At 35.8% G+C, this 25,632-nt stretch overlaps 2 protein-coding genes and 1 pseudogene across 3 annotated transcripts; 2 read left to right on the top strand and 1 right to left on the bottom strand.

Moving 5' to 3' along the window:
- Positions 1-155: 155 nt before the first annotated feature.
- IPT2 (tRNAisopentenyltransferase 2) lies at positions 156-6,794 on the top strand. Of its 2 annotated transcripts, XM_008229044.3 has the most exons (10): positions 156-414; positions 517-596; positions 1,598-1,666; positions 3,255-3,327; positions 3,493-3,614; positions 4,368-4,442; positions 4,944-5,363; positions 5,905-5,980; positions 6,119-6,282; positions 6,439-6,794. In XM_008229044.3, exons 1-10 carry the CDS (start codon positions 192-194, stop codon positions 6,589-6,591), a joined length of 1,455 nt encoding a protein of 484 aa, XP_008227266.3. In that variant the 5' UTR covers positions 156-191; the 3' UTR covers positions 6,592-6,794. The 2 variants fall into 2 exon arrangements, with proteins under 2 accessions (XP_008227266.3, XP_016648481.2); XM_016792995.2 differs by lacking the exon at positions 4,368-4,442.
- Positions 6,795-10,627: 3,833 nt separating this feature from the next.
- On the bottom strand, positions 10,628-13,630 carry LOC148921553 (protein FAR1-RELATED SEQUENCE 5-like; annotated as a pseudogene).
- Positions 13,631-14,575: 945 nt separating this feature from the next.
- LOC103326788 (MLO-like protein 1) lies at positions 14,576-25,582 on the top strand. Its single transcript, XM_008229032.3, has 14 exons — positions 14,576-14,990; positions 15,347-15,404; positions 15,521-15,672; positions 21,390-21,506; positions 21,645-21,702; positions 21,848-21,942; positions 22,329-22,403; positions 22,539-22,627; positions 22,969-23,018; positions 23,372-23,412; positions 24,471-24,680; positions 24,780-24,847; positions 24,956-25,016; positions 25,124-25,582. Exons 1-14 carry the CDS (start codon positions 14,874-14,876, stop codon positions 25,322-25,324), a joined length of 1,392 nt encoding a protein of 463 aa, XP_008227254.2. The 5' UTR covers positions 14,576-14,873; the 3' UTR covers positions 25,325-25,582.
- The last annotated feature ends 50 nt before the right edge of the window (positions 25,583-25,632 follow it).

The following is a 25,632-nucleotide window of genomic DNA, read 5'->3' as shown; positions in this document are numbered from 1 at the left end:
CCTCACCCTCACTATAGAATTCTTGCTCTAGGGAGATCCTTATTAAAATAATATTCAATGAAATGGGCTCGAGTAGACGAGAATGCTATTGGGCCCAAAGCCTATGTTCATGTAGAAAATTCAAAGTCCATATTCCAGTCTCCTCTTAAGTAATTTTTATACCTCGAAACGCAGACAGAGAGGAGGGAGAGATGGAGAGAGGCGTTGCTTCCATTGAAACGCAGAGAAACCCTGGACCCAATGAAGAGAAGCCGAAGGTGGTGGTGATAATGGGACCCACAGGCTCAGGGAAGTCCAAGCTGGCCATTGATTTGGCATCCCACTTCCCCATCGAGGTCATCAACGCTGATTCCATGCAGGTCTACAATGGCCTGGATGTTCTCACCAACAAGGTTCCACTGCATGAACAAAAAGGTACTTACTTTCTTCCCATCCTTCCTTTCTTTTTTATTTTTGAAGAAAGTTAAATTAAATTGTAAGTTTTGATTGTGCAAATGGGTTGGTTGCATGATGCAGGAGTGCCTCATCATCTTCTTGGGACTGTGAGCCCAAACGTGGAGTTCACAGCTAAAGATTTTAGGGACTTTGCCATACCTGTAAGTAATCCCATTTCTGTTTATAGTATTTATATTGTGTTTTTATGGGTTGTTGTTTCGTGTCTGTACAGTATAGGTACCCAACAATTCATATGCGCTTATATGTAATAAAATGCTACACTTTGGAGCCCTTTACGTTTTTTACTCTGACCAACTTCTGAAATATCGGTGATAATGGTTGGTATAATATTGATTTTTGTATTGAACTCGAGGCATTTGCCAAATTCTTGTAGCTTTAGGTTAGACATTCTTGGTATTAGTCTAATGTTTGAGACTTCTCTATAAAATTATTGGTGAGGGGCCTAAGACCTGGGGAGGCGAGGCAAGAGTTGAACTTTTGTCATAGGTGTGAGGGTAATAGCTCCTTCTAACTGGGCTGTGACGGGTACTTTCTCGAAAGTCACCCATCCTAGTTGAATTCTTTCCTAAGGCTTTGTGAAGCAACATGGTGTTGGTTTTGTTTATATTGTTGAATAAATTTTCAGTTGGTTAATCTGTCTGGTATTGATAAATTAATGAAGATTATGTCTTAATCATCAATCTTAATAAAAGTGAAATCACAAATACTAATGTGAAATGTAATTAGACCCTATCTGGTATAGTCCAATCTTACATCAACATAATTGGAATCCTGTCCAGTCAAATTCAATGTTATTAGACGCAATCTGGTGCTGTTTGCTAGTATGGTGATTTTAGGTCAATGAAGTTCACGATGTCCATTTTCTTTGACTTAGCAAACAGTTAATTTCTATTTCCAAGACTTTATTTTCTGCCCTAGGATATGGATCAGATCGGACTGTAGTCAGCTTCTCTCTATGGAAACAACTGCAGATGTAGAGTTTTAGTGTTTGAAAACATGTTTGATTGCATTTGCGCATTCTTTGTACCTTCTTATATTTTCTGTTTCATTCCACTCTTTTCCTTCTATTTTCACGTTGCAAATCTTCATCAATATTGCAGTCTGTGTATTTTTGAAATTGACTCAGCATATGGGTTTTCAGCTCATCAATGACATCTTGTCTCGCAACTGCTTGCCAGTCATAGTTGGGGGCACAAATTACTACATCCAGGTAGAAGCCTGTTTCATTCTGTCATTTGGTAGTACATAAATTTCATATTATTTTATTATTTTTTGCAATTTTATAGTTGATGGATCATGCTCTGGATAACGTTCAACTTCTGTTAGCTTGTTAAATATTTATTGGTGGATTGGCCCAAAACATGATTGAAGCCATCTCTTTGTGCATATTCTTGAATCTAGAGTATAGTGATGTGCTGGCTCTATCTGAAGGTTATGTCTTATTTTTTAAAACACCAATTGTATACCCTAGAATTATTCTTAGGCATTTGAAAATTGTATTGATCCAATGCTTAGAACCTAAGGCCTCGTTTGGTTTGTGGAGTGAACATTTTTCATTATCCAGAAGAGTGTTTTTGTTTAGAAAGCTAAGGCATTTGAAAATTGTATTGATCAAGCAAAACTTTTTTCGTTTTCAGTTTCTGAAATTCTTTAAAAAACTGTTAATTAGTAGAATAAACCAAAACAAACAATTTTTTGGTTGGTTTAATTTAGCTTTTGGCATTCAAACCAAAATGAACTTTTTGCCTTTTGAAAATGGTTATCAATTACAAAGACAAAATTTGGGTTTTGAAAAACAACTTTAATGATTACCAGACCAATTGGTAATCTGTCTGTTTTTCAAATTTGAAATATTAAAAAAAAATGTCAGTATTTTTTTTCGATAATGTTAGAATTGTATGCAATTAAGAGTCTAATATAAGTTAAGGGTTCCAATTAAGTATACTGTATTATGGCAATTAAGAGTTTTAGAACTTGTAATACATATATCATATGCTCACAATATATCGCTGAATGTTTCGGTAAATTTCAATTTTGGCTTTCTCAACTTTGATTTGTGAAAATGTTTAGCAAAACCAAAACAAAGCCCTTCGGAACTTAACTGGTTGGATAAAAACCAGACGAAACATAGTCCTAACTCTTATATAGGACTCCATTCTTCTACTTTCACAAAAAGCACAAGACGTTCATTTCTTCGACCCAAAGTTAAAACTCTACCCTTGGACTTGCTTGAAATCTTATTAGTGATGGCCATGGGAACCTCAATCTTTCCATATTTTCTGAACACAGTTCTCAGGGTTTTGATGGTGATGTCCCAATCAAGGCCATGCACGAAGTATTTACGGTGGCCATGTCTTTGTCTTTGAGCTGGTGCATCCTCTTGATCAAGTCCAGGTACTTGTTGGTAGCTTGCTTCACAAAATAAGCCAGGAGCTCTCTCTTGATAAGGGTTCCAAAGGTTTTCCAAAAGTGACTAGTATTTTTTTTTAAGTAAATTTAGGTTTTAGCCATTAAAAAGTGCCTTGTTTTAGTTGTCAGTGAAAATGAAAACTGAAAAGTGATTGCTTTTCAAGAACCAACGGGGCTTAAGCACTGACTACTTTCTTTTCCTCATGAATAGAAGGGTGTTGTTACCTATATATGTGTGTTGTGATTTCATGTTGGGCAAATCTTAGTGATGACATGGAATTTTTGAAAAATCAACAGAACTTTTTTTCATTTAACTTATATGTTTGCCAGCTCACTTATTCTGGTTTTTTTTGGTTTTTTGTTTTGGTGTTTCCCTCTTACTACTCTAGGCTCTTGTTAGTCCATTCCTTCTAGATGACACAGTAGAAGATATGGATGAAAGCTTTATAGGTGATCAACCAGGTGAATAGCTACTTTTATACTTCAAACTTCACTTTACTTTTTCATAATTAAGAATATTTCATTTTCACATAGTTATTTATTTTTTACTTTTTCTAAGTACATGATTTATTCGGATAAAAGAAATACACTCACACTGCCTTTTTATTTATTTATTTATTCTCCCAGGAGATGGACAACCACAGGCTGACCTGGTTGCTGAAGTAGACAGTTCCAGTTATAATTATGACCATCTTAAGGGCATTGATCCAATTGCAGCAAACAGAATCCATCCAAATAACCATAGAAAAGTAGGTTTCTGAATTATTATGTACTGTCCTCTAGTTGTATGTGCATAGTGATTTGTGTGTTTGATATGCCTCAGTCTAACAAATTGGATGCTCAATTTAATGTTTCTGCTAGAGCCATTAAGCAATCAGTGATCATGAATATGGGGTTGCCTTGAGGTTATCTAGGTTTCCCTGATTTTGGGGTCATATATTGTGCATGTCAATATTATATATAGGCAGAAAATGTTGTATGGACATTATGCATGTTACGATAGTCAAATTTAGATTTAACATCGTGTGCCTTTAGGGTGGTTCCAATTGCCAACTTTCTCTTCATATGTGGAAGTTATTGAATAGGTGATCAAATAGTGAAGTAGCAATTCCTTCAATTTAGATTGTCTTTTGAAGTAATCACTGTGTTACAGGTCAAGAACTTTATAAGTGTTTTCTTAGATTCTTTTTCTCTCAAATTGATACTTTTGGATAAAGGTTACAAAAGATTTGACCCTTCAGTAGATAATCAGCGTGGAGTGGAGTAGTCCTTTTGGTGTAATAAAATTTTCGTATTGTGCCTTTAATCTAGTTGTCACCCAGTAATTCACAATTTTTGTTGTCCTAAATGGTTATTTAGGAGTCCCGTCTTTGTGTAATGAGTTGAAAAATTTTCTACTAGCTTTTATGTGCTGTTCATTTGTAGGTATGGTACACCTGATGCCTTGTAGCAGGCAGGTGTATTTCAGTGGCACATCTTATATGTGGTTGAATCTTTTGCAGATTAGTCAGTACCTTAGTCTCTATGCTCATCATGGTGTTCTCCCTAGCCAACTTCTTCAGGGAAAGGCTGCTGAAGTGTGTAATCTTCCTTTTCCTATTCTTAGTATATTCTGTGATATTCTTGTCTGTGTGCAAATTTTAGTCTGTATTAATATGATATCTGTGTTTCACTGTCAAACTGAACCTTCTGTGTCCTTCCTAGAGGAGCTATGTTTGATTTTGGACAGGCCATTTATTATGTTTTTCCTTGGATTTTGACGTGTCGTTTATGACGTCATTCTAGCTTGAGCATAATGCACCATTTCTGTTGTCCTTCATTTTGTTTAAACCAATGCGTTCACTGTCAAAGTTTGAATTGCAACAGGACTTGCTTATATAACTCCAAATTCCTGGTTGCTCATATATTAGTTTTCTGATTTTTCTTGATTCATACTCTTCCCAATCTTAAAGCTGCAATATAATTGCCCTAGTGAACATTGAGATTGGACCTCCTTACATTGCCAATATACTCATATTGATAATAATATTAATAAGATGAAGCCAACATGATCTTTAATCTTGCATGTGGCTTGGCAGAACTGGGGTCGAGTTGATAATTTCAGATACAATTGCTGTTTTATATGCGTGGATGCTTCTCTCCCTGTGCTGGACCAATTTGTGGAACAAAGAGTAGATTGCATGATTGATGCTGGTTTGCTTAATGAAGTCTATGAAATTTTCACTCGGAATGCAGATTATACTCGAGGTCTAAGGCAGGCCATTGGTGTTCGGGAGTTTGAAATTTTTTTGAGAGCTTACATTACTGAAGCCAATGATGAAGCACATAATTTGATAGATGAGCCAATGTCCTTGAAGTCAGTAGACCTGCCTGATAAGATACTGAAGCAGAACATGAGGGTAATCCTTAAGTCCTTCAATGACAGCCAACCCAAAATTGCATTAAACGAAGCTATTGATAAAATGAAAATGAACACCCGAAGACTAGTTCGTCGTCAGGTAAATTGATTTTGTCACATATTTTACTGGAGTTTTTCATGTATGAATTTCTGTTGAAATTCTTTTCTTACTTTTCAATATAGATGTTTACACCGTAGAAAACATTCCATTGGCTAAACTTTCTTAACTTCTGGCCATTGTACTTTTTCGGTACAAGTACTCCCAATTTATGAACAAACCTTGTTTATTTGAGCACCTTTTCTGCCGTTATTCATCCATGGAAATCCTTCAATATTTCAAAGATTTATACGTTTAATGAACATGACGCCCTTGATATTTTCAGTGTTTTAACAACCAATTCTAGATCTTTTGAGGTATAAGTTATCTCTTGCACTTCAAAAGTCTTTCCTCTTTGTTAAATTCCTTTGATCTCCCAAACTTTTTATGGAACCTATAGGCTACCCGATAGTCACTAAGCTAAGGTTTGTTTTTTTTTTTTTTTTTGAAGAGAAAATATGGTGAATAATTGTAAGTCTTACAATGTTGATCAGTTCATGAAACAAAAGTGAGAATGCTTATAATGTAATTTGTTGTTCCACAGAAACGAAGGATAAACCGACTGGAGGCATTGTTTGGATGGAACATACATTTCCTTGATGCAACGAAATTCATATTATGTATGGCTTCTTGGGGCCTTTTCTTTGTCCTGCTGTTTTTTGTTTGTTTCTATGTTGTTCTGCGGGGCTGGAGCCTAATATTGCTCTTGTATGAACTTATCAACTAAACATTTTCTGCCCTTTTAAAACATATTGTAGGCAAATCAGATGATACATGGGCTGCAGAAGTGGTTGTACCTGCAGTGGAAATGATAAGATCTTTCCTTAATCGGGATGCGAGTTTGGTGCCTGATTTGGATACATCAAACAGCAGTGGGTTGAATGTGATTCAGAGGGACTTATGGACTCAGCATACATGCAAGGTTAGGAATGGTTGAATACCAAGTGGCATAGTATTTATTCGTTCAATTTCTCTGTCCCGCATTTTTGTTTTTTTATTTATTGTTGGTTGTGCTTATATACTGCTGGTTCAGTTGAATTTGGCTAAGTTGGTATGCAAATGACTTTTCCATTGCTAGGCTTGTGGTGACAAGATCCTCAGGGGAGCACACGAGTGGGAACAACACAAGCAGGGTCGTGGCCATCGCAAACGAATGTCTCGGCTTAAAAAATCTCAAGGATTTTTCTCAATGGAGCAGCAGCAGCCGCCTCAACATAGAGGCAGTAGTTAGTGATCTTCAGTTTTCATTCTAGTGCAACCCTCTTTTTTGAGAGTTTAAGGACTATTAAGAAAAAAGGCGGCGTATATTTTAGCTGGGATGTAATGTTTTGTAATTTGCTCCACTGTGCCAGTGCAACATTAGAAACTATCAATGCAATGTAATGGTTTGTAAACATAAAATTGTCCCAAAAAACCTGTTTCGAGATAGAAAAATTTGCAGACGCTTGTTTTTTTGGTTTTTTTCTGGGTCGAAGAGAAAAGTTTGAGAACAAAAGTTTTTTCATTCTGGAAAATTAGCAAAAATATTTAAACCTGACTAATATTTTTAGCTTTTGTAATTCTGAAGAAAAGGATTAGAAATTTCTTGATGTCATGTTGTGTCAACCAAAAAACAGATAACTAGCGATTACTAAAACTTTTATTATTCTTGGAAGTGTTGTCGGATTATGGCTGATGCGTGGCAACCATAAGGCCGGTCCTGGGCCAGAACAGGATGGTATATAAAAAAATAAAATAAAATTATTTATTAAATTAAAAAAAAAGAAGGGATTTTGAGGTCTGGAATGATGTGTATAAAAAAAGATATTTTAGGTCTGGTTGATTCGGGGTTGTTAAAATTTTCTTTGAAAATTCTAATGGTTGCAATTGATGTGTATGTAAAAAAAAAAACAGGAGATTTTTGGTCTGATGTTTTGAGAATCTATCTAAAAAACAGTTTAATCTTTTTAATTGGAAAGGAATTTGTAAAACTATTGTATAGAAAAATATTAGGGCTCGTTTGATAACTATTTCATTTTTCATTTAAAAAAAATTAAAAAAAAGTTACTAAATAACTTTTAAATAATTTTTCAGTTTTTCTAAAATCTAAAATTTGTTACTAAACAAAAACTCAAACTAAAATATTTGAGTGGACTTTATGCTTATTAAATGTAAACAAAGAAAGCCTCTGCAGTCGGTGGTTACTTTGTCTATAGGGGAACATAATTTAGGCCTTTGCTCTGAACTTAAAAAACTCAAGACCAACCATGCCAACTTTGAAGCATTAGTTTTGGTCCCAACACAGTGGTGGATCTAGGATTAGAAAGTTGAGTTGGCAAAATTTACATACTAAACTTTATGAGTGAATTTCATTAATAAATATAAAAAGATTCACATAATTAGGGGGAACGTAACGAGTCTTACTCTCAAAGGCATCTTTATACATAAATAAAAGTTTTAAAAAAATATTAAAACAAAAACCACAAGTAAATGTAATGCAAAACAAAACAATACTATTTAAATAAAAAAATTACCTTGCGAGGCTTAGAAGTCTTAAATTCCCCAATTATGAATGCATTATCCATATTATTAGTGAACTCTATTTCAATGCGGAGAATCATGCAATCAACAAGAAATTTATTAGCTATGGCGCTTCGAAGTAACTCTTTAATGAAAAAACTTATTTTGTTGTTGCAGTAGAAACATGAAGAGTCAACACCAATCGAATCAACTTATTAATCAAAGAGTTTTCTGCCAAAGTATTTTTCAATATGAAAAAAATGAGTTTTTTAAGCTAATCCACTTTTGCATAGCAAGATGATGCGGTGAATTTAGCTTGCCTACATGATGTTGAAATGCACATTGACTCTCATCAATTCTCTTCCAACTTTGATATCCATGAACAATAAAGGTTGGATGTATCTGATTCCTATCAAAAGGGAAGCACGGAAAACAAAATACATTATCCTTAGCAACTGAATAGTCAAGTCAAGGGAATTGACCGAACCATTTTTTATTAAATTGACGAAAGTTCTGCCATTCTAAGTGGCTTGGATAATCTTCTAACTCGGGTTGACATGGTCCTAAAAGAATATATGCTCTTCGCACATTATCTTGTTCATTGACCGGATATTTACATATTAGACTACGTAATCTTGAATCACACTCAATATAACTGATATTAAAATCTTGATTATTATGGACTCTTTGAGACTCAAGTCTTTCAACTAGATGATGTGATGCATGATTACGTTGTCTAATATGTAAATAAAAGGACAATAATAAAAGATGACCTATAAATGATGTGGCAGAAGGAATTTTATTGGATGATGGCATATATTATAGATCATCTTTTATACGTCCTTAATGTCTGACATAATAAAAGATGACCTATAAATAATCAAACACACAAACAAAAAATCAAACAAATTCTCATAATATCATCTTAACAATACCAAATCAAACAAATTCTTATAATAGCATCTCAACAATATCAAATCAAAAATTAAAGTCCTAATTAATTTCAACAAAATCCCTAACTTATAATTCATTTATAATTAAACCCTAGAATACCCAATTTTAAATTAAAACTAATATTAAACATATTGGGTTGGTTTAGGGAATGAGAGAAGAATACTTGTTGTGTACAAGAGGAGAAATCACACAGTGATACGAACTACCACGTGGAAGTGCCAGGTGGTAGTACGAACTAATAGAATTATGACATCTGGCACTACTGTTATTAGAGAGAGAGAGAGCGGTTTCATTAGCACGATTGTTAACGCCATTTACTCTCTTCCTCTTTTTTTTTTTTTTTTTTTTTTTTTCTTTCAAAGCAAAGTAACCCTAACACATGAATTGTCATTGGAGTCTACACCAACATTCATAAAATACTTCAGAGAAAAAGAACACCTTTTTCAGCCAGAAACTATGGATCTCTTTTTCTTACAATCTCTGCTGATTTTGTTTCCCCATTTTTGAAGATCTTTTCCTCTTCTTCTTCTTCTTCCTCCTTTTTTTTTTTTTTTTTCCAATTTTTGCACTCTGTTTCCTTTTTTTTTTTCCCTCGTTAGTTCCTCGATTTTGTTTTGGACAAAGACTTATGCGAGATCTCATCCCAGGCTCCAACTCCTCTTCTCTAAGTTTGAAAGTAAGGCTACCTTCCATTTCGTAAGATTTTCTCACCAGTTTTCCAACTAGACTCTCTGTATTCATTTATTTTGGTAGTCTTTTAGTTTAAGTTTCTTCAAAAAAATTTCGAATTAGAATCTTACTGCAATTTTTTGTTTTATATGTTTGGCATGGTTTGCTTCACTTTTGGGGTTTTGGTTTTGTTTAAATTGTTATTTGGAATGTCTTGATTTGTGAGATGGAAGGAGTTTGATTTAGATTTGTTTTTCGTAGCATAACCCGCAGATTGGAAAATGATCTGGCACTATTGGGGTTTTATTTTTCTTGCATTTCCTTATTGCAACTGATACATGATTTTATTTCTCAGTTTTCCAGGGCGATGAGTAAGTTAATTTGGTATGGGTATATTGTTAATGGAACGATTTGGTTAATTCTATATGTCCTAACAGATTTTTTGTTTCTTTCATATGATTTGAGTAATTGCTCTGTTTATTCAAACACAAACAATTTGGGCAGCAAGAGCAACCCTTTCTCTGTTCTTTTGCTATTTTGTTGTATCTTACAAACAATTTGAACATATTATTGCTTAATTGAGCTTGTTTCTCTAATGTTTTTAGGGTGTAAACTATTGGATATCCCTTGTTAGTGGAGTGAAAAGGTGTATCTGGTGTTGATTGGTAGCAATAATTCTTCTCTATTTGCTGTTGTGATTGACAATATCAATTAGCTTTATGGATGGCTTGTGCTTTCAGCTAGCTTGTGTTTTCGATGTCCACTGTGTGCATGTGTGTGTACTTGTGTGGCACCACAGAGAGAGAGAGAGAGAGAGAGAGAGAGAGAGAGAGAGAGAGAGCATGGCAGAGAGGAAAAATGTGAGGGAGTGGACGCTTGTGAGACTCAAGCAAGCAGTCCCACGAACTTGAGGAAGATGTTTCAGCTTGATGGGTATGTTTTTGGTACGCTTTTCAATTTATATGGTTTAGACCCATACTCTACTAAAATCTAAATGAGAAATTTTGTAAAGATTAGTAAAAATAAGAAAAAAAATTTATGCTTCCAGTGATTGTAGAACAAAAATATGATCATAATAGTTCATTGCAAGTTATACGATAGAAAAAACACCAATAACAAATATTGATAATAAAGTATATTCGAGTTTAAATCAAAATGAGTCCGGATTTCCAAGCATAAACAACTCTTGCACCTGCACCCAAAATTATACATAAAGTTGAGTCTACGAATTAGATAACTTTTTATTTTTGGTAAACGAATTAGATAACTTAAAATATAAGGAGGCATTACTTATATTGAGTAGACAATAATTATAACTATTTGTTCTTACACAATACCTTATAAAATATGAGGAGGCATTACTATGTGGATTATGTTGCCACTCATAACCATAAGATTCTGAATTCTGCATTACATATAGCTTCATCAAGCAAAAACTCCTAAGTAGACATAAGGTATAAGCTACATCTATATAATCATGATTGAATTATTACCCGATTCAGCTGTGTCATCAAATCACTACTTTGTAGTATACTTGTGAAAGAAAAATTGGATTGATATAATGTCCCTGTAGAATTGTAATCCTAAAAGAAATATATATATATATATATATTACACCATTAAATTTTCTAGGTTCATAAATGAAAACACAAAACTTGATGTTTAAACTAACAAATTGGATTACTTGGTTAGATGGAGGCAAATATGCATGACCGTTGGTAGTTAACGAGCTTATAGCTGGATAGACCTATATAATAGTGGTAACATAATATATACGATTAGTCGAATTTACTGTAAATAATAAGGTAATTTTAAAAATCTTAAAACATAAATGATTGTTAATATTTGTACTCATGGGTACACCATCTGGATGAAGAAAATTTGAACTGAGTGGTGCATGGGATGAGTTATATGAAGGGCCTATATTGCTTGGTTGCTTGGTTTTTCCTGAAAAAAAAAGAAAAAAAGAAAGCATCATTGTGGAGTATTAATAAGAAGAGACTAGTGGGATTTTATGTAAATCAAAGAAAATATGAAACTTTCTCCATAACGCTTTTCAATCTGGCATTGCTTATACCTTTTGGCCTTACACTAGAGGGATTTTGTACTGGCGTCTCATCAAATGTGGTTGCATTACAATCATCAAGACTATCATGAATTTTTGCATTAACTTCTCCCTTTGACTTTATCATTTCTTTTTCAATCAATCCTGCTATCTCTCTCAATTTTTGCAGAGCAATTCTAGTAGTATTTTCTGTCTCTGATGCCTTAGTCAATATACATCATAAGTTGTTTGCATCAAAGTATTTCGCTGCAATGTGACCGATGATTTACCCTTTATTTGTAATAATTCACCATGCTCACTTGCCTCCAATCCTTTCTTTGCATTTTTTGTCCATCGCTTCAATATATATTGTTTTGGTATTTGACTCCAACATTTCACATTTAATACCCTTAGAGTGTGACGACACAATAAACCCATATACTCAAACATTTTGCAGCTACATGAAATACTGCAATTTAATGAATTTAGTTGGACAATGTAAACTCTTTTATGACCTTCTTCATTAAGTTCAAATGAGTGTATTGTACCATCACTTCCAACTTCATGCATCATCACTCCCAGACTATCTACAAACTCATTTTCAAATAATTTGAATATTTTTCTTGTGTAGACAGTAGTAGCATCATTCAGAAGGTCACTGCTTTTGGAAATTCTAGAAGGGAGTTCTTGATTGCAACGAAAAGATTCTTCTAATTCACTTGAACGCATTTTTTCTGCTTGTTTATCATAGTGATGCACAAATTGAGTAAGACTTATTGTCTTAGTAGACATCTGATGAAAAACATTATTTGTGCTCTCACTTCTTTGTGAAGATTTTATCTTAGCAGTGAAAATATGTTGGCTAAATACTGGACACTATTTCGCACGAAGACTATACGATGTCTTCAACCACAGGTTGCCTACAAGGTTGAATTTTGCCAATAAGTCATCCCAAGTAGACTGAAATTCCAATTCTGTTTCACAATATCCTTGAAGACACTTGTTGAAGATATGGTTAAACTCAAGATTCCCATAATAACTTCCCAAATTTCTTGTAGCATTTTGAGATATATGCCACGAGCATAAACAATGACATATCCCAGGAAAAACTTTTTCAATGCCATTTGCCATTGCCTAACATTGATCAGTAAAAATAGTCTTCGGTTTTCAACCTCTCATTGATTCTAAAAATGTCTCAAATAACCAAATAAATGAATCAGTTTTCTCATCCAATAAAAAAGCACAACCGAATAGTACGCTTTTCCAATGGTGGTTGACTCCAACAAAAGGAGCGCGTATCATGTTATACCTATTAGTTCGATATGTAGTATCAAATACTACCACATTCCCAAAACAGTCATAGTCAATTCATGACCTTCCATCTCTTCAAAAGAAGTTTGTCATTCGGTTTTCTTGATCCACTTGTACTGTGTAAAAGAACATAGGATTTTCAGCTTGTTTGCGCATGAAAAGGTTTATCAAGCTTTAAGCATCACCTGCTTCAATCATGACCATTTTCTCCTTATTGACAACATTGTAGCATCTCTTTTTGTAAAACCAACATTTTGAGACCCACCAACTTCTTCTGATAAATAAGAGTATGTATTTGTGGTCCTTATTCCTGCATCCACCATGGTTTTAATCACACCTAAATGCGCTTTTGACACTTTTCCATTTGATCTCAAAAATTGCCCCTCTTCCGGCATAGCAAGTTCATGGTTATGTTCAGAAACAAAATGAGAAACTTTCCACATACCATTGTCATCTTGGAAGGCAAATCAAATTCTAGCTTCGCAACATGTTCTCGTCTCAAATTTGTTAGCCATGCTCACTTCTGAAGGGTCATTATCTAGTCGAAAACCTTCTTTTGAACAAAAATAACTAAATTGCGGCAATTTTTTTTTTGGGTATTATATCTCTTTTGTCCCATCCGAACACTAAATCCAGTTCTCGTAGCATAACTGTTGTAGAGATTATAAGCTTCCTCTTCAGTGGACACAACTTTTCCTAACAAATCTTCTTCAAAACTTTCCATACGATTGACGATCATTGGATTTTCTTCTTCACTTTCAATATCAAGAACTGCTTGCACATGCCACAACATCATTTTAAAAACAAAACAAACAAAAATTAAGAGTATAATTGTTAATAAAATACTTATTAACAAGTACATCTGTGTGCTACTTAAAAAAAAAAAAAAATTTCATGCAAACAGCCAAGTTAACGAAATAGATATGCAAAAAGTAATTAGACTATATATGTGCAACTAACTATATGTGTGAATGTAGTTCCACTTTATCGGAATAGTAAAAAGAACAACCTACAGAAATCGAGAAAAAAAATTATAGCCTGCAACAATTGGAAACAACATGCAGAAATTAGGGGAAAAAAAAGGGAGCTGTTTAAAGTAAAGGATTGTTTGATTGATTTACCATTATCCATTTTTGTCAAAGGCAAGTCTTTTACTTTTTTGGGGCGGCAGGTGGTCCTTTTCTTCGGCTGCAGAAGTATTTTCTGAGTGTTGGTGCATACTCCAATGACAATTCATGTGTTAGGGTTACTTTGCTTTGAAAGAAAAAAAAAAAAAAGAAAAAAAAAAGGAAGAGAGTAAACGGCGTTAATATTCGTGCTAATGAAACCGCTCTCTCTCTCTCTCTAATAACAGTAGTGCCAGATGTCATAATTCTATTAGTCCGTACTACCACCTGGCACTGCCACGTGGTAGTACCGTATCACTGTAAGAGAAGCTACTGCCAAAGAGAAGATGTTGCTGCCGCCCAACCCAAGATCTTGCTTCCCAACCCAAGATAAAGAAGAGAATATGAAGCTAAGAGAGAGAAGAAGATGATGCTGCATATAGCCAAGAGGGAGAAGATATGGGACTCGGGTGGGCAGCATGTGTATACGGAACCTTTTTTAAGTTTGGGCTGCGCTTATGTAGGTTTTGTTTTGGAAACCTTTTTTTTAAGTCGGGACATAGTTCCAGTTTTCTTTCTTTCCTTAACCCGAAATAACACCATGAATGCAAAGAGTCAACAAGTCAACCCAAGGCCCCACCTGTTGTTCCTCATGTCAACCTCCATCCAGATCCAGTACGAACGGAGGACAATTTGGACGTTGCTACAATGGTGGAACCAGAAACGGAGGACAATACTAAGAGGCACTCACGTGGCCTCCAAACCAAAAAGTAATAAAAAACAACTTATATTAATATACATGCAGTGGGAGTAGGAAATACCTTATAAAATTGACCAAATCAGTATACCAAGAGCAAGAAATCAAGTCAACAAGTCAACCCAGCTGGAACCTGTCTTTGGAGGACAGAGAGATCATCATCTTGTTCTTTCATGGCGGAGGGAGAAACAACCTTGGAGTACACGCCGACATGGGTGGTGGCTGCGGTGTGCAGTGTCGTAGTGCTCATCTCTCTAGCCGTCGAGAGAGTCCTTTACTACACTGACAAGGCATGCATTCATTTCTCATCTCATCTCATTTCATGCATATATATATTTATCTAGGAATTGTTTTTTTGGTGGGTTGAGATGAAGAGGCTAAGTAAATTTCAGTTGCTTGCTTTCGTGCTTGCGCTTGCCTCAGCTTCTTTGAGGCATTTTATCGAGCAGCTTCTTGGGTCAATTCAATGGGTAGAAAGAAGGTTGAGTGGGGGCAATGGCCTTCACTCGGCCTTATATGGATCCTCCAGTAAGTTACTGTGTAGGTTTTTGCAACTGATCTATGCTATAAAGAATCATATGTATACTTCATATCTGCAAATTGCAATGATGGGTTTTTTATAAATAAAATGATTAAATGTTTGCAGTATCTCAAGAAAAAGACCCAGAAACCTGTCTTTGAGGCCTTGCAGAAGATCAAACAAGGTCCACCCTCCACTGATCCAATTGATAGTGAATATATGAGGCCTACCCTTCTGTTGTAGATATATGCGTATAATGAATTACAATCAACTAGATGATGATGTACATTCACGTTGCAGAATTGCTTTTGGGGCTTATAGCACTGCTGCTGACGACGTTCCAAGACCGTTTAGGAAAAATCTGCATAACGGAGAAACAGGGCAGCCAATGGCTGCCTTGTAAGACACAAGACATGAGTACTAGTACTACTGCTCCTCGCTACTGTTCAGAGGTGCTTTTTCCCCTTTTTCTTTTTATTGATTATACATATTGCCAATATCCCATTTGCAACTAAAAGTGGTTGCTTTTCGATTTAGTTATGAATTTATGATTAGTTTCATGGATGGATCAAGGTGATATTGGTACCATTAAACAAACATTGATCTTAGCAGCAGCCACGAGTGTATTGTATGATTTGTGTGCAAAAAATGAAATCTTCTCATCATCCCTTTCTCTTGAAATTACCATAAAATTGTTAGAGTTTGTGTTTATCTGGGTATGAAAATGAAGAAGAAAGAATAAAATGATGATGAATGAAGAGTTCTCCTTCTCTCTGCAGAAAAGCAGAGAGGACTATGTTTCTCTTAATGAAAAATGAGCATGCCAAAGAGCATCTCATAACCGTTAGCCTTAGCTTGGATCCACACACGTCATATTAGATCTCAGCCTCACATCTAGATATTCTTAAAGTTTCTACATATGGCTATTTTAGCCTTACATATTGAAGGCCTCTCACTTGTCATTTAACAGACTAAGTGCATACACAATTTAAACACAAGGCTTATTTATCCTAAACTCAGATTAGCTCAATGCTTATACACTAACACTCCCCTTTAAGCTTTGAGCTGATATAACTCCAAGTTTATCTCTGAGGTAATTGAACCTTTCCTTCGGTAAAGCTTTGGTAAAGATGTCTGCTACTTGATCCTTGGTAGGACAATAGACCAGATCAATAACATCTTGCTGCAAAGCATCTTTGATGAAGTGGTACCTTTTGTCAATGTGTTTTGTCTGTTGATGAAACACTGGATTCTTAGTTATTGAAATTGCAGATGTATTGTCACATTGCAAAGGAGTTGCTTCTGTTGGTAGTTCCCCAAAATCCTCCAGAACAAATCTGAGCCAGATAGCATGTGTTGTAGCTTTTGATGCACAGATATACTCTGCTTCCGCAGTTGAGAGTGCAACACAATTATGCTTAATAGATGCCCATGAGAAAACTCCACTTGCAAATGAGAAAGCATAGCCGGATGTGCTTTTGCTATCATCAATGGAACCTCCCCAGTCACTGTCACAATATCTAATTAGGACTGCCTTCTTGCCTTTCTCATACTTTAAACCATAATCTAGTGTCCCTTTAACATATCTGAGCACTCTCTTGGCTATCCCATAGTGCTTGTTGGTAGGACAATGCATATATCTAGCTAGTAAACTAGCTGCGTACATCACATCCGGCCTTGTAGCAGTGAGGTATAACAGACTTCCCACAATCTTTCTATATTGTTCTTCACTTGCTGCACCACTTCCATCATCTTTGCTTAATTTCTCAGTAGCAACAAGAGGGATGGAGACAGATTTGCACTCTTTTAAGCCAAATTTATCCAACAAGGAAGAAGCATACTTCCTTTGATGAATGAAAATGCTTGAATCAGTTTGTATCACTCCCATTCCTAGGAAATGATGAAGAAGTCCTAAATTTGTCATTTCATATTTCACCTGCATATCTTCTTTGAATTATGTCAACATTTTTTCATTGTTTCAAGTATATACTATGTCATCCACATAGATAGATACAATTAGGATTTCTTTATCTCCCCTTGTCTTAGTATAGAGAGTTGCTTTGCTCAAGCTTTTCTCAAATCCACATTGAATGAGATAGTTGTCAATCTCTCCATACTAGGCTCTAGGTGCCTGTTTTAGTCCATAAAGGGCCTTGTGCAATTTGTAGACCTTGTCCTCCTTGCCATCAAGTATAAATCCCTCAGGTTGGTCAACATACACCTCTTCTTGTAATTTTCCATTCAAAAATGCAGATTTAACATCTAGTTGGTACAACTTCCAGCTTTTTTGTGCAGCAAGAGCAATCAAGGTTCTAATTGTATCCAATCTAGCAACTGGAGCAAAAGTTTCATTGTAGTCAATTCCTGGTTTCTGCACATACCCCTTGGCAACCAACCTTGCCTTGTTCTTTTGTACTGAGCCATTCAAATTCAGCTTGGTTTTAAACACCCATTTCACTCCAATGACTTACTTATCACTTGGCCTTTCTACAAGCTCCCAAGTTCCATTTTTCTCAATCATTGACAGTTCTTCTTCCATTGCTTTTATCCAGGCCTTGTCTTGTGCAGCTTCTTCATATTTCTTAGTTTCTACAATACAAAGATTGCACTGTGCCAGAATGTCACTTATATTTCTCTACTTCACTGGGGTATGATCATAAGGTTGTGAAATCTTTGCTGACTCATGGATGATCCTTTCTTATTCTTCAGTATGTGAAAGAGTACAGGGACTAGAGGGACTTCCTTCAACCACGTGAATTCACACCAAGCACATTTTCAGATTGATTTTGAATGTAGGTCACAGCAACAAAATTCTCTGAATTTTCATTCCAATTCCAGGACATAGTTTCATCAAAAACTACATCTCTTGACAACATTAACTTCTTGGTGCATGGATCAAATATCTTGTATCCCTTCTCACGTGTTGCATATCAAACAAACACACCTTTGACACTCTTTGCATCGAGCTTTTGTCTTATCTCAATTGGTACATGCACATAACAGGCGATCCAAACACTTTTAAATGACCAATACTTGGTTTTCTGTCACTATAGGCCTCAAATGGAGTTAGATTGCCAAGAGATTTTGTAGGTGACCTGTTTAAAATATAAACAGCTGTATGTATAGCTTCTGACCACAGAAAGTATGGCATACTTTTATCATGAAGCATTGCCTTAGCCATCTCTACAACTGTTCTATTCTTTCTCTCCACTACTCCATTCTGCTGTGGGATATAGGCCATAGATAACTGTCTTTGAATTCCTTCAGTCTCTAAGAACCTGTCAAACTCATTTGACACAAACTCACCCCCTCTGTCATTTTTGAGACACTTCACTTTGAAACCACACTGTAATTCCACCATTGCTTTGAACTTTTTGAAACAATTTAGAGCCTCAGATTAGTGCCTTAGGAAATAAACCCATGACATCCTTGTGTGATCATCAATAAGAAGCATAAAATATTTGTTCCCTGCAATTGATTCATTTTGCATGGGACCACACAAGTCACTGTGTATTAGCTCCAGTTGACTATTTGCTCTCCAAGCTTGCTCTTTTGGAAACCAATCTCGATGCTATTTTCCAAGTTGGCATCCTTCACATACACCATCAACATCTTCAAGATGTGTAAGACCATGTACCATCTCATTCTCCCTAAGCTGCTTAAGACTCTTGAGATTGAGATGACCTAGCCTTTTGTGCCAAGTCCAGGTACAAGGAGTGATACTTGACCTTAACATCATCTGATCATCATGCATTAAGTGCAGAGAATAACATCAGTTCTCTTTCATTCCCACTTTTATAACCAAGATATCAAGTGATGGTCCATCAAAAACACTGCATACTTTTCCTCCAAACAACAAGTAGTACCCATGCTCATCCATCTAACCAACACTTAGCAAGTTCTCCTTCTACCCTGGTAAATACATCACCTCTTTGATATATTTCCTTCCTTTAGTTGTATCAATCATAAGAGATCCCATTCCTGCCACATTAACTAGATCACCAGTTGGCATTTGCACTTTTCCTGCCACATTGGTTCTCACATCAACAAGAAGATTGACATTTCCTGTCATGTGGTTGCTGCATCCATTGTCAATGTACCAATTTCCATTCACCTTTGCTTTGTAGTTGCACAATTAGCATAGAATAGATTACCAGATATCTCCACTTGATTTGCACAGTTAGCCTTGTGCACAGATTTTCCTGCAGTGCACTCTCTAGCCAAGTGACCAAATCGGTCACAATTGTAACACTTTGGCTTGCCTTTATATCTACATTCTCCAAAATGGTACTTTGAGCACACTTTGCACTGAGGCTTTACAACTTCTTGATTTGCTGGCTGTGATGAACTGAAGCTGTGATTTGGTGCAGGATTGTTATGTTGAGACTTTCCTTTTGACTCCCATAGTTTCCCCTTAGGATTCCAATTCTTTTGAGACTTAAGACCATTGGACTGAGAGTTAAGTTTTGTTGCCCTTTTGAGCTCATAGAGAAGGAGGTAAATGCCTTATCAGTAGCATCAACAGTGTGCATATCAAAACACTATTCCTAGCTTTTAATAATTGCTAGAACCTCCTGTAATTCAACCGTTTCTATGCATTTCGTATTCTCAATCACAAGACAGATGGGATCATAGGGTTTGCTAAGACTGATTAAGACCTTTTGCACAAGTCTTGCATTAGATAACACTTCACCAAACGTCTTCATTTGGTTAATCAGTTCATTCAGACGTGTAAGATACCCAGATAATGTTTTATCATCACGCATTCTAGTATACTCAAATTCACGTCAAAGATTTTGGAGTTTAACCGACCGTACCTGATCACCACCGTGGTATTCTCCGTATAACAGTTCCCATGCCATCTTTACTGAATCGGCGTTGGCAATTCAAGGGAATATTTGATCCGAGACTGCACTTTGGATAATAACCAGAGCTTTTGCATCTTGCATATATGCAGCCACTATTTTCTCATCGTTCCTCTTCTGTGCTTTCTTCAGCCTTCTTCTTCTTGTTTGAATTTGAGGTCGTAACCCCTTTTTCAACTAATTTCCATAACCCATGAGATTTGAAGATCGTCACCATCTTGATTCTCTAGAACTCGTAGTTCTCACTAGAGAAGATCGGAGTTCTCACCTCAGAACTTCCAAATCCAGCCATCTCTTAGCTTAGATGCTGCGAACACAAATCGAAATCGGATTCTAAGGAGTTCCGGCGACTTCACTTGAACTGGAACGAGTGTGAATGTAGCTCGATTTCACAATTTTGAAAAATGCCTAGATTCAATTGATCGAACCTGGCTCTGAGGCCATGTTAGAGTTTGTGTTTATCTGGGTATGAAAATGATGATGAATGAAGAGTTCTCCTTCTCTCTGCAGAAATATTTCTCTTAATGAAAAATGAGCACGCCAAAGCGCATCTCATAACCGTTAGCCTTAGCTAGATCCACACGCGTCATATTAGATCTCAGCCTCACATCTAGCTATTCTTAAAGTTGCTACATATGGCTATTTTAGCCTTTACATATTGAAGGCCTCTCACTTGTCATTTAATAGACTAAGTGCATACACAATTAAAACACAAGGCTTATTTATCCTAAACTCAGATTAGCTCAATGCTTATACTGCCATAGAGGGCAGTTCAGCAAGTATCACCGGACATTTGGAAGAAGATTAGCTAGTTGCCTGGGAAAGTTTAGGTCTTGCAATAGGGAGGTTTCAAGAAATTTTCACCTGAGGATATTCTTTACAAGTGAACTTGGAGATTCTTATGTCATCCTTTTGAACCGTCCACATTTTTGGGCAGAGAGAAACTTCAGAGTAACTTGCCATGATTTATTTTCTTTTCAAATTCATTGGTTTGATAAAAGAAAGAGAAAAAGAAAAAAAGAAAATGGGAGTAGATGCCTGCCTAAAGAAAGCCTTTAATTATAAATTGTTAGGGTAATTTCCCTGAGTGTGTTTGTGTGTGCTTGCTTGCTCTCAAATAATGTTGGCATTTGATTACGTCACCAAGTAGTACATATCCAACTGAGTTATTTTACGTCTTAAATGGCTTATAGATGCCCCTTGCTTCATTCTTGCACTGGACATATCATGCTATCAAAGGGTGATCACACACCAAAGAAATAGGAAATCTGATATATTATCCTTTTATCCAATTTATTTTCCAGGGGAAGGTCCCATTGTTATCCGCCGTTGCATGGCATCATCTTCATATCTTCATCTTTGTGCTAGCTGCGGTGCATGCAACTTTCTGTGTGCTAACCATTCTTTTTGCAAAGGCAAAGGTAACTTCTGATCTTTCACTCTTCTTGTCTGTCTAATTGATTAATTCTATGTGCCATCAAGTTTCTCTGTGCTTACAAATTGTTATTTTATTAATTTAAAAAAAAGAAAATTTCTTTTCTATGCTTTCAATGGAGTAGATGAGTCAATGGAAACGTTGGGAGGATTCTATCAAAAGGGATTACCTTCCAGAAGAAGGTAATGCTGTTAACAATTACATTCTTCATAGTATCATAGCTTCATATCTCAAGTGCTTCAAATTCTTTTGTTTTTCTTTCATAGCCAACTTGGTGAGTGCTTTTTTCTAAAATATTTTTTTATTACTAAAATATTATGTGCGCAGTTTTGAAAAGGAAGGTCATTGCCGTCCATGAACATGGTTTTATCAGGAGTCGCTTTCTGGGTGTTGGAAGGATCTCAGATTTCATAGGTTGGTTGGTAAGTCATAATATCTTTTTGCATCAAGTTGCTCCATCCTCCTGGTAGATAAAGTTTAAAACTTAACTAAAGTAACTAAAACACTCTTAAAGTATTTCATCAATCTTAACACAGTGAAACATTACAGATAATTTTTCTTCTATATCACTTTTATATTTCAGTGACAAGAATTCTTAAGAGTTTCTGAGATTCTGACAAATGTGGATCATAATATCAAAATCTGATAAACAAACTAATTGAAGGAAAATATACTATGCTCTGTAAGGAACCTTTCCTTATCAATAATTTGATATATCAAACACTAATTTCAAAAGCCTGCCTATGCAATGTGTTATAAGCAATATCGCACATTTTGATCCATCATCTCATGGCTCCTCATTTTTCAGTTTGCATTTTTGAAACAATTTTATGGGTCTGTGAGCAAGGAAGATTATTTGACAATGCGACATGGCTTCGTTCAGGTAAGTATTTTAATTTTTAGATTTCCTATCATATGTTTTCTTTAATTCTGTTTCTTCTTTTCCTGTAATTCTATTATAAATTTTGCTTCCACACGATACCTGTCTCAAAATTTATGGTACTTAATTCTTTGGTAGACCCATTGCAGGGGAAATCCGAAATTTAATTTCCACAAGTATATGATACGTGCCCTTGCAGCAGATTTTAAGAGTGTAGTAGGAATAAGGTATCACATCATGCTCTTAATTTCATTATTTGCTCCTTTTTCAAGGTTAGCTCACTGCCTCACTCTTTAAGGATAAAGTCACAGCCTAGAGGTCACAGGTTTGAAGCAAACAAGAGCACCTCTGCTAAAACGGGGATAAGGCTATGTGCATCTGATGACCTTCTCCCAACTGTTTCCCATCCATTGCAAAAAAATATCTCAAATGTTTAAACAAGCACATCAAGTGCAGCGAAAATATCTCAAATGTCTCTTCCATGTTCTCTCTGTTTATAAAACATACTACTTTTAATTAATCATTCTTACTCTATGGATCTTTGTAAGTTTTGAACTATCATTTGCAGTTGGTATCTTTGGATCTTTGTGGTCATCTTCTTGTTGCTGAATGTCTGGGGTAAGATTTTGCATTTTGGTTTATTTTTGGTTCATCTACACTGTTTTTGTTCTTTCTCAATAAAATTCTGCTAAGCTCATTAAAGGTTACACTGTTGTTCTACGATGTTTAAATGGAAATGAATATTTTGATAAGCAAGTTGTACAGTTCATTTTCCTTCCATAAGATAACCCCATCTCCTTGCCTAAAAGTGAAATAGATATTTATGGTAGAGGTGTTTATTGACAAGAATCCGAAGTTGATGGAATTGGCATTTAACAGGAACCCAGCATATAGACTTGCCATAATCTTCACTTGCATTTTTAGACTGTTGAACGAAGGTCGTTACTGACACTTATTATCTTTATATGCAGGTTGGCATTCCTATTTTTGGATAGCTTTCATTCCCTTAATTGTAAGTTTTCCAAATTTATGCTTCTAATGCAGTGCTGATTTTTTCTTTATTACAACTTTGATGTATGATGCGATATGTGCTCTAAAACTCAAAATGCTTTTTAATGCCTTTTTTGTGTATGAACTTTATTTGACTTAAAATGTTTGCATAATTAATCAACTACATGTTGAGAGTATTTGTCCCACATTGAAAAGTTAAGGGAGCAAGCCTGGGTTTGTAAGGAGTTGGGCTATTCGCCCCATTGCCAATTGGTTTTGGGGTGGAACCTCAACTTCCTTCATGGGAGCAAGGCTTCACATATTGTGCCCAACAGCCACACATGCTCTCACGTCACCCAATATGTGTTGTTCACGTGTTAGGCTTGAAAGTTCGCCACACGTGCGGGGGCATGTCGAGAGTATTTGTCCCACATTGAAAAGTTAGGGGAGCAAGCCTGGGTTTATAAGGAGTTGGACTACAACACCCCAACAATTGCCAATTGGTTTTGGGGTGGAACCTCAACTTTCTTCAACATATCATAATTACAAAAAGATAAAACCACTGATATGATTCTCTATGTAATTACTCAACTATAAATGAATGTCATTAATAAGTGTTTTACCTAAGTGATCATTGAGCCTTACTTGTCTTTTAGTTTCAACATTAACACACACACACAGACACGCACATATCAAATGAAGAAAGTCGCATCACTCCTTATAAGTGATGGGGAAGAGTAGTTAAACTAGTTTTCACATGAAGGAAAACCAGAACGATATTCAGAAAGTCATTCTTGGCACTTTCTGTTAATTTGGGTTACAGAGCATGAGACAGGGAAGACATGGGAAAGGCTATTATTGGTGGTTTGACACATCTGATCGTATCTGTTTTAGCATATGCTCATTCTTCGTAGTAGTGATGTATAATTGAAGCCACTTGATGCATGAGGTCTATTTTTGCTCATTTGTTTTGTCTTCCAGTCATCCAAAATTTTGTGCATTTTCTCCACAAATATGTAGACTAAACCAAGGAACCTAAAGATAGGGAACTTAATATTTATGGTGATTTCTTTCCTACAGCTATTACTTGCTGTTGGCACTAAGTTGGAGCATGTTATTACTCAATTGGCCAATGAGGTTGCTGAGAAGCACGTTGCAATCGAAGGGGACTTGGTTGTTCAACCTTCAGATGATCAGTTTTGGTTCCACAGGCCCAGACTGATTCTCTTCCTGATACATATCATCTTGTTCCAAAATTCTTTTCAACTGGCATATTTCTTCTGGTTATGGGTGAGAATGGATTCTAAAAATTGCCCACTAATTAATTTTTAATCCATATCAAAATGGTAATGGTAGATTTATGATATTTGGTGGCTCAATCTCTTGCAGTATCAATATTCATTTGATTCCTGCATAATGGGGAAAGTCGGTTATATTATCCCAAGACTCATTATTGGGTAAAATCATGTTCATATGTGTGTTTTTATGTGTGTCCCAACACAGTTTCATAAATCTGATATGTACCTTTTTCCCTTTTCTTCCTGAATGCCAATATCCATTCTCAGAGCATTCATTCAGTTCGTCTGCAGTTACAGTACCTTCCCGCTGTACGCAATTGTCACACAGGTGAGGTTTGCAGGATTAAATAGAACTGCTGCAATTGCATTCCTTTTCTTGTTATCCTTTTCCAGATTTTAGAATGAGATTTCTATCTTTTGGTTGCAATGATGAAGATGGGAAGTTCATTCAAGAAGGCCATATTTGAAGAACATATACAAGAGGGCCTTATTGGATGGGCTCGATCAGCAAAAAGGAACAAGCCGTTGAGACGCGTAGATCCCAAAGAGGCTTGTGTGACAGTTAATGAGTCGTCAGTGGAAGTTGGCACTACAGGAGAAATTGAGCCTGAACTGCCACTGAGGTCACCAAAATGAAAAATCTCACCGTCTCACTCAACCCCAAAGTGATAAATTAAGTAGCAAAACTTCAACAGAAGGAAGTTCAGCCATTTGATGTACATGCAGAAAGTGGAAGGAAACCTTGAGAAGATCACTTGTTCCACGTAGTTTTGAACATTCATCTCCTTTTTCTTGTAATATTTTTCATCCAGATGCCAACTTTATATATTCACATGTAATCAGAAACTATTAGAAGAATTCTATTGCTGAATACATGTCAGCAAGTCAACCCTATTCCTTGTTTCCACCTCCTAAATTCCAAATTTAAGACCAATTTGGACATA

The sequence above is a fragment of the Prunus mume genome, linkage group LG1, assembly GCF_029339155.1.
Source record: "Prunus mume cultivar Tortuosa linkage group LG1, ASM2933915v1, whole genome shotgun sequence".
In the NCBI taxonomy this organism is placed as follows: Eukaryota; Viridiplantae; Streptophyta; class Magnoliopsida; order Rosales; family Rosaceae; genus Prunus; species Prunus mume.
The sequence above is the reverse complement of the archived record's forward strand: the minus strand, read 5'-3'. Positions and strand labels throughout refer to the sequence as shown.

What these genes read in the sequence shown, in the direction of transcription:
- LOC103326788 (XM_008229032.3), top strand. Translation starts at nt 14,874, where the DNA reads ATGGCGGAGGGAGAAACAACCTTGGAGTACACGCCGACATGGGTGGTG. An exon ending in CATATTTCTTCTGGTTATGG is followed by an intron (nt 24,681 to 24,779) that starts GTGAGAATGGAT and finishes AATCTCTTGCAG; the next exon opens with TATCAATATTCATTTGATTC. An exon ending in TGTACGCAATTGTCACACAG is followed by an intron (nt 25,017 to 25,123) that starts GTGAGGTTTGCA and finishes GCAATGATGAAG; the next exon opens with ATGGGAAGTTCATTCAAGAA.
- IPT2 (XM_008229044.3), top strand. Translation starts at nt 192, where the DNA reads ATGGAGAGAGGCGTTGCTTCCATTGAAACGCAGAGAAACCCTGGACCC. An exon ending in TCCACTGCATGAACAAAAAG is followed by an intron (nt 415 to 516) that starts GTACTTACTTTC and finishes TGCATGATGCAG; the next exon opens with GAGTGCCTCATCATCTTCTT. An exon ending in ATCCAAATAACCATAGAAAA is followed by an intron (nt 3,615 to 4,367) that starts GTAGGTTTCTGA and finishes AATCTTTTGCAG; the next exon opens with ATTAGTCAGTACCTTAGTCT.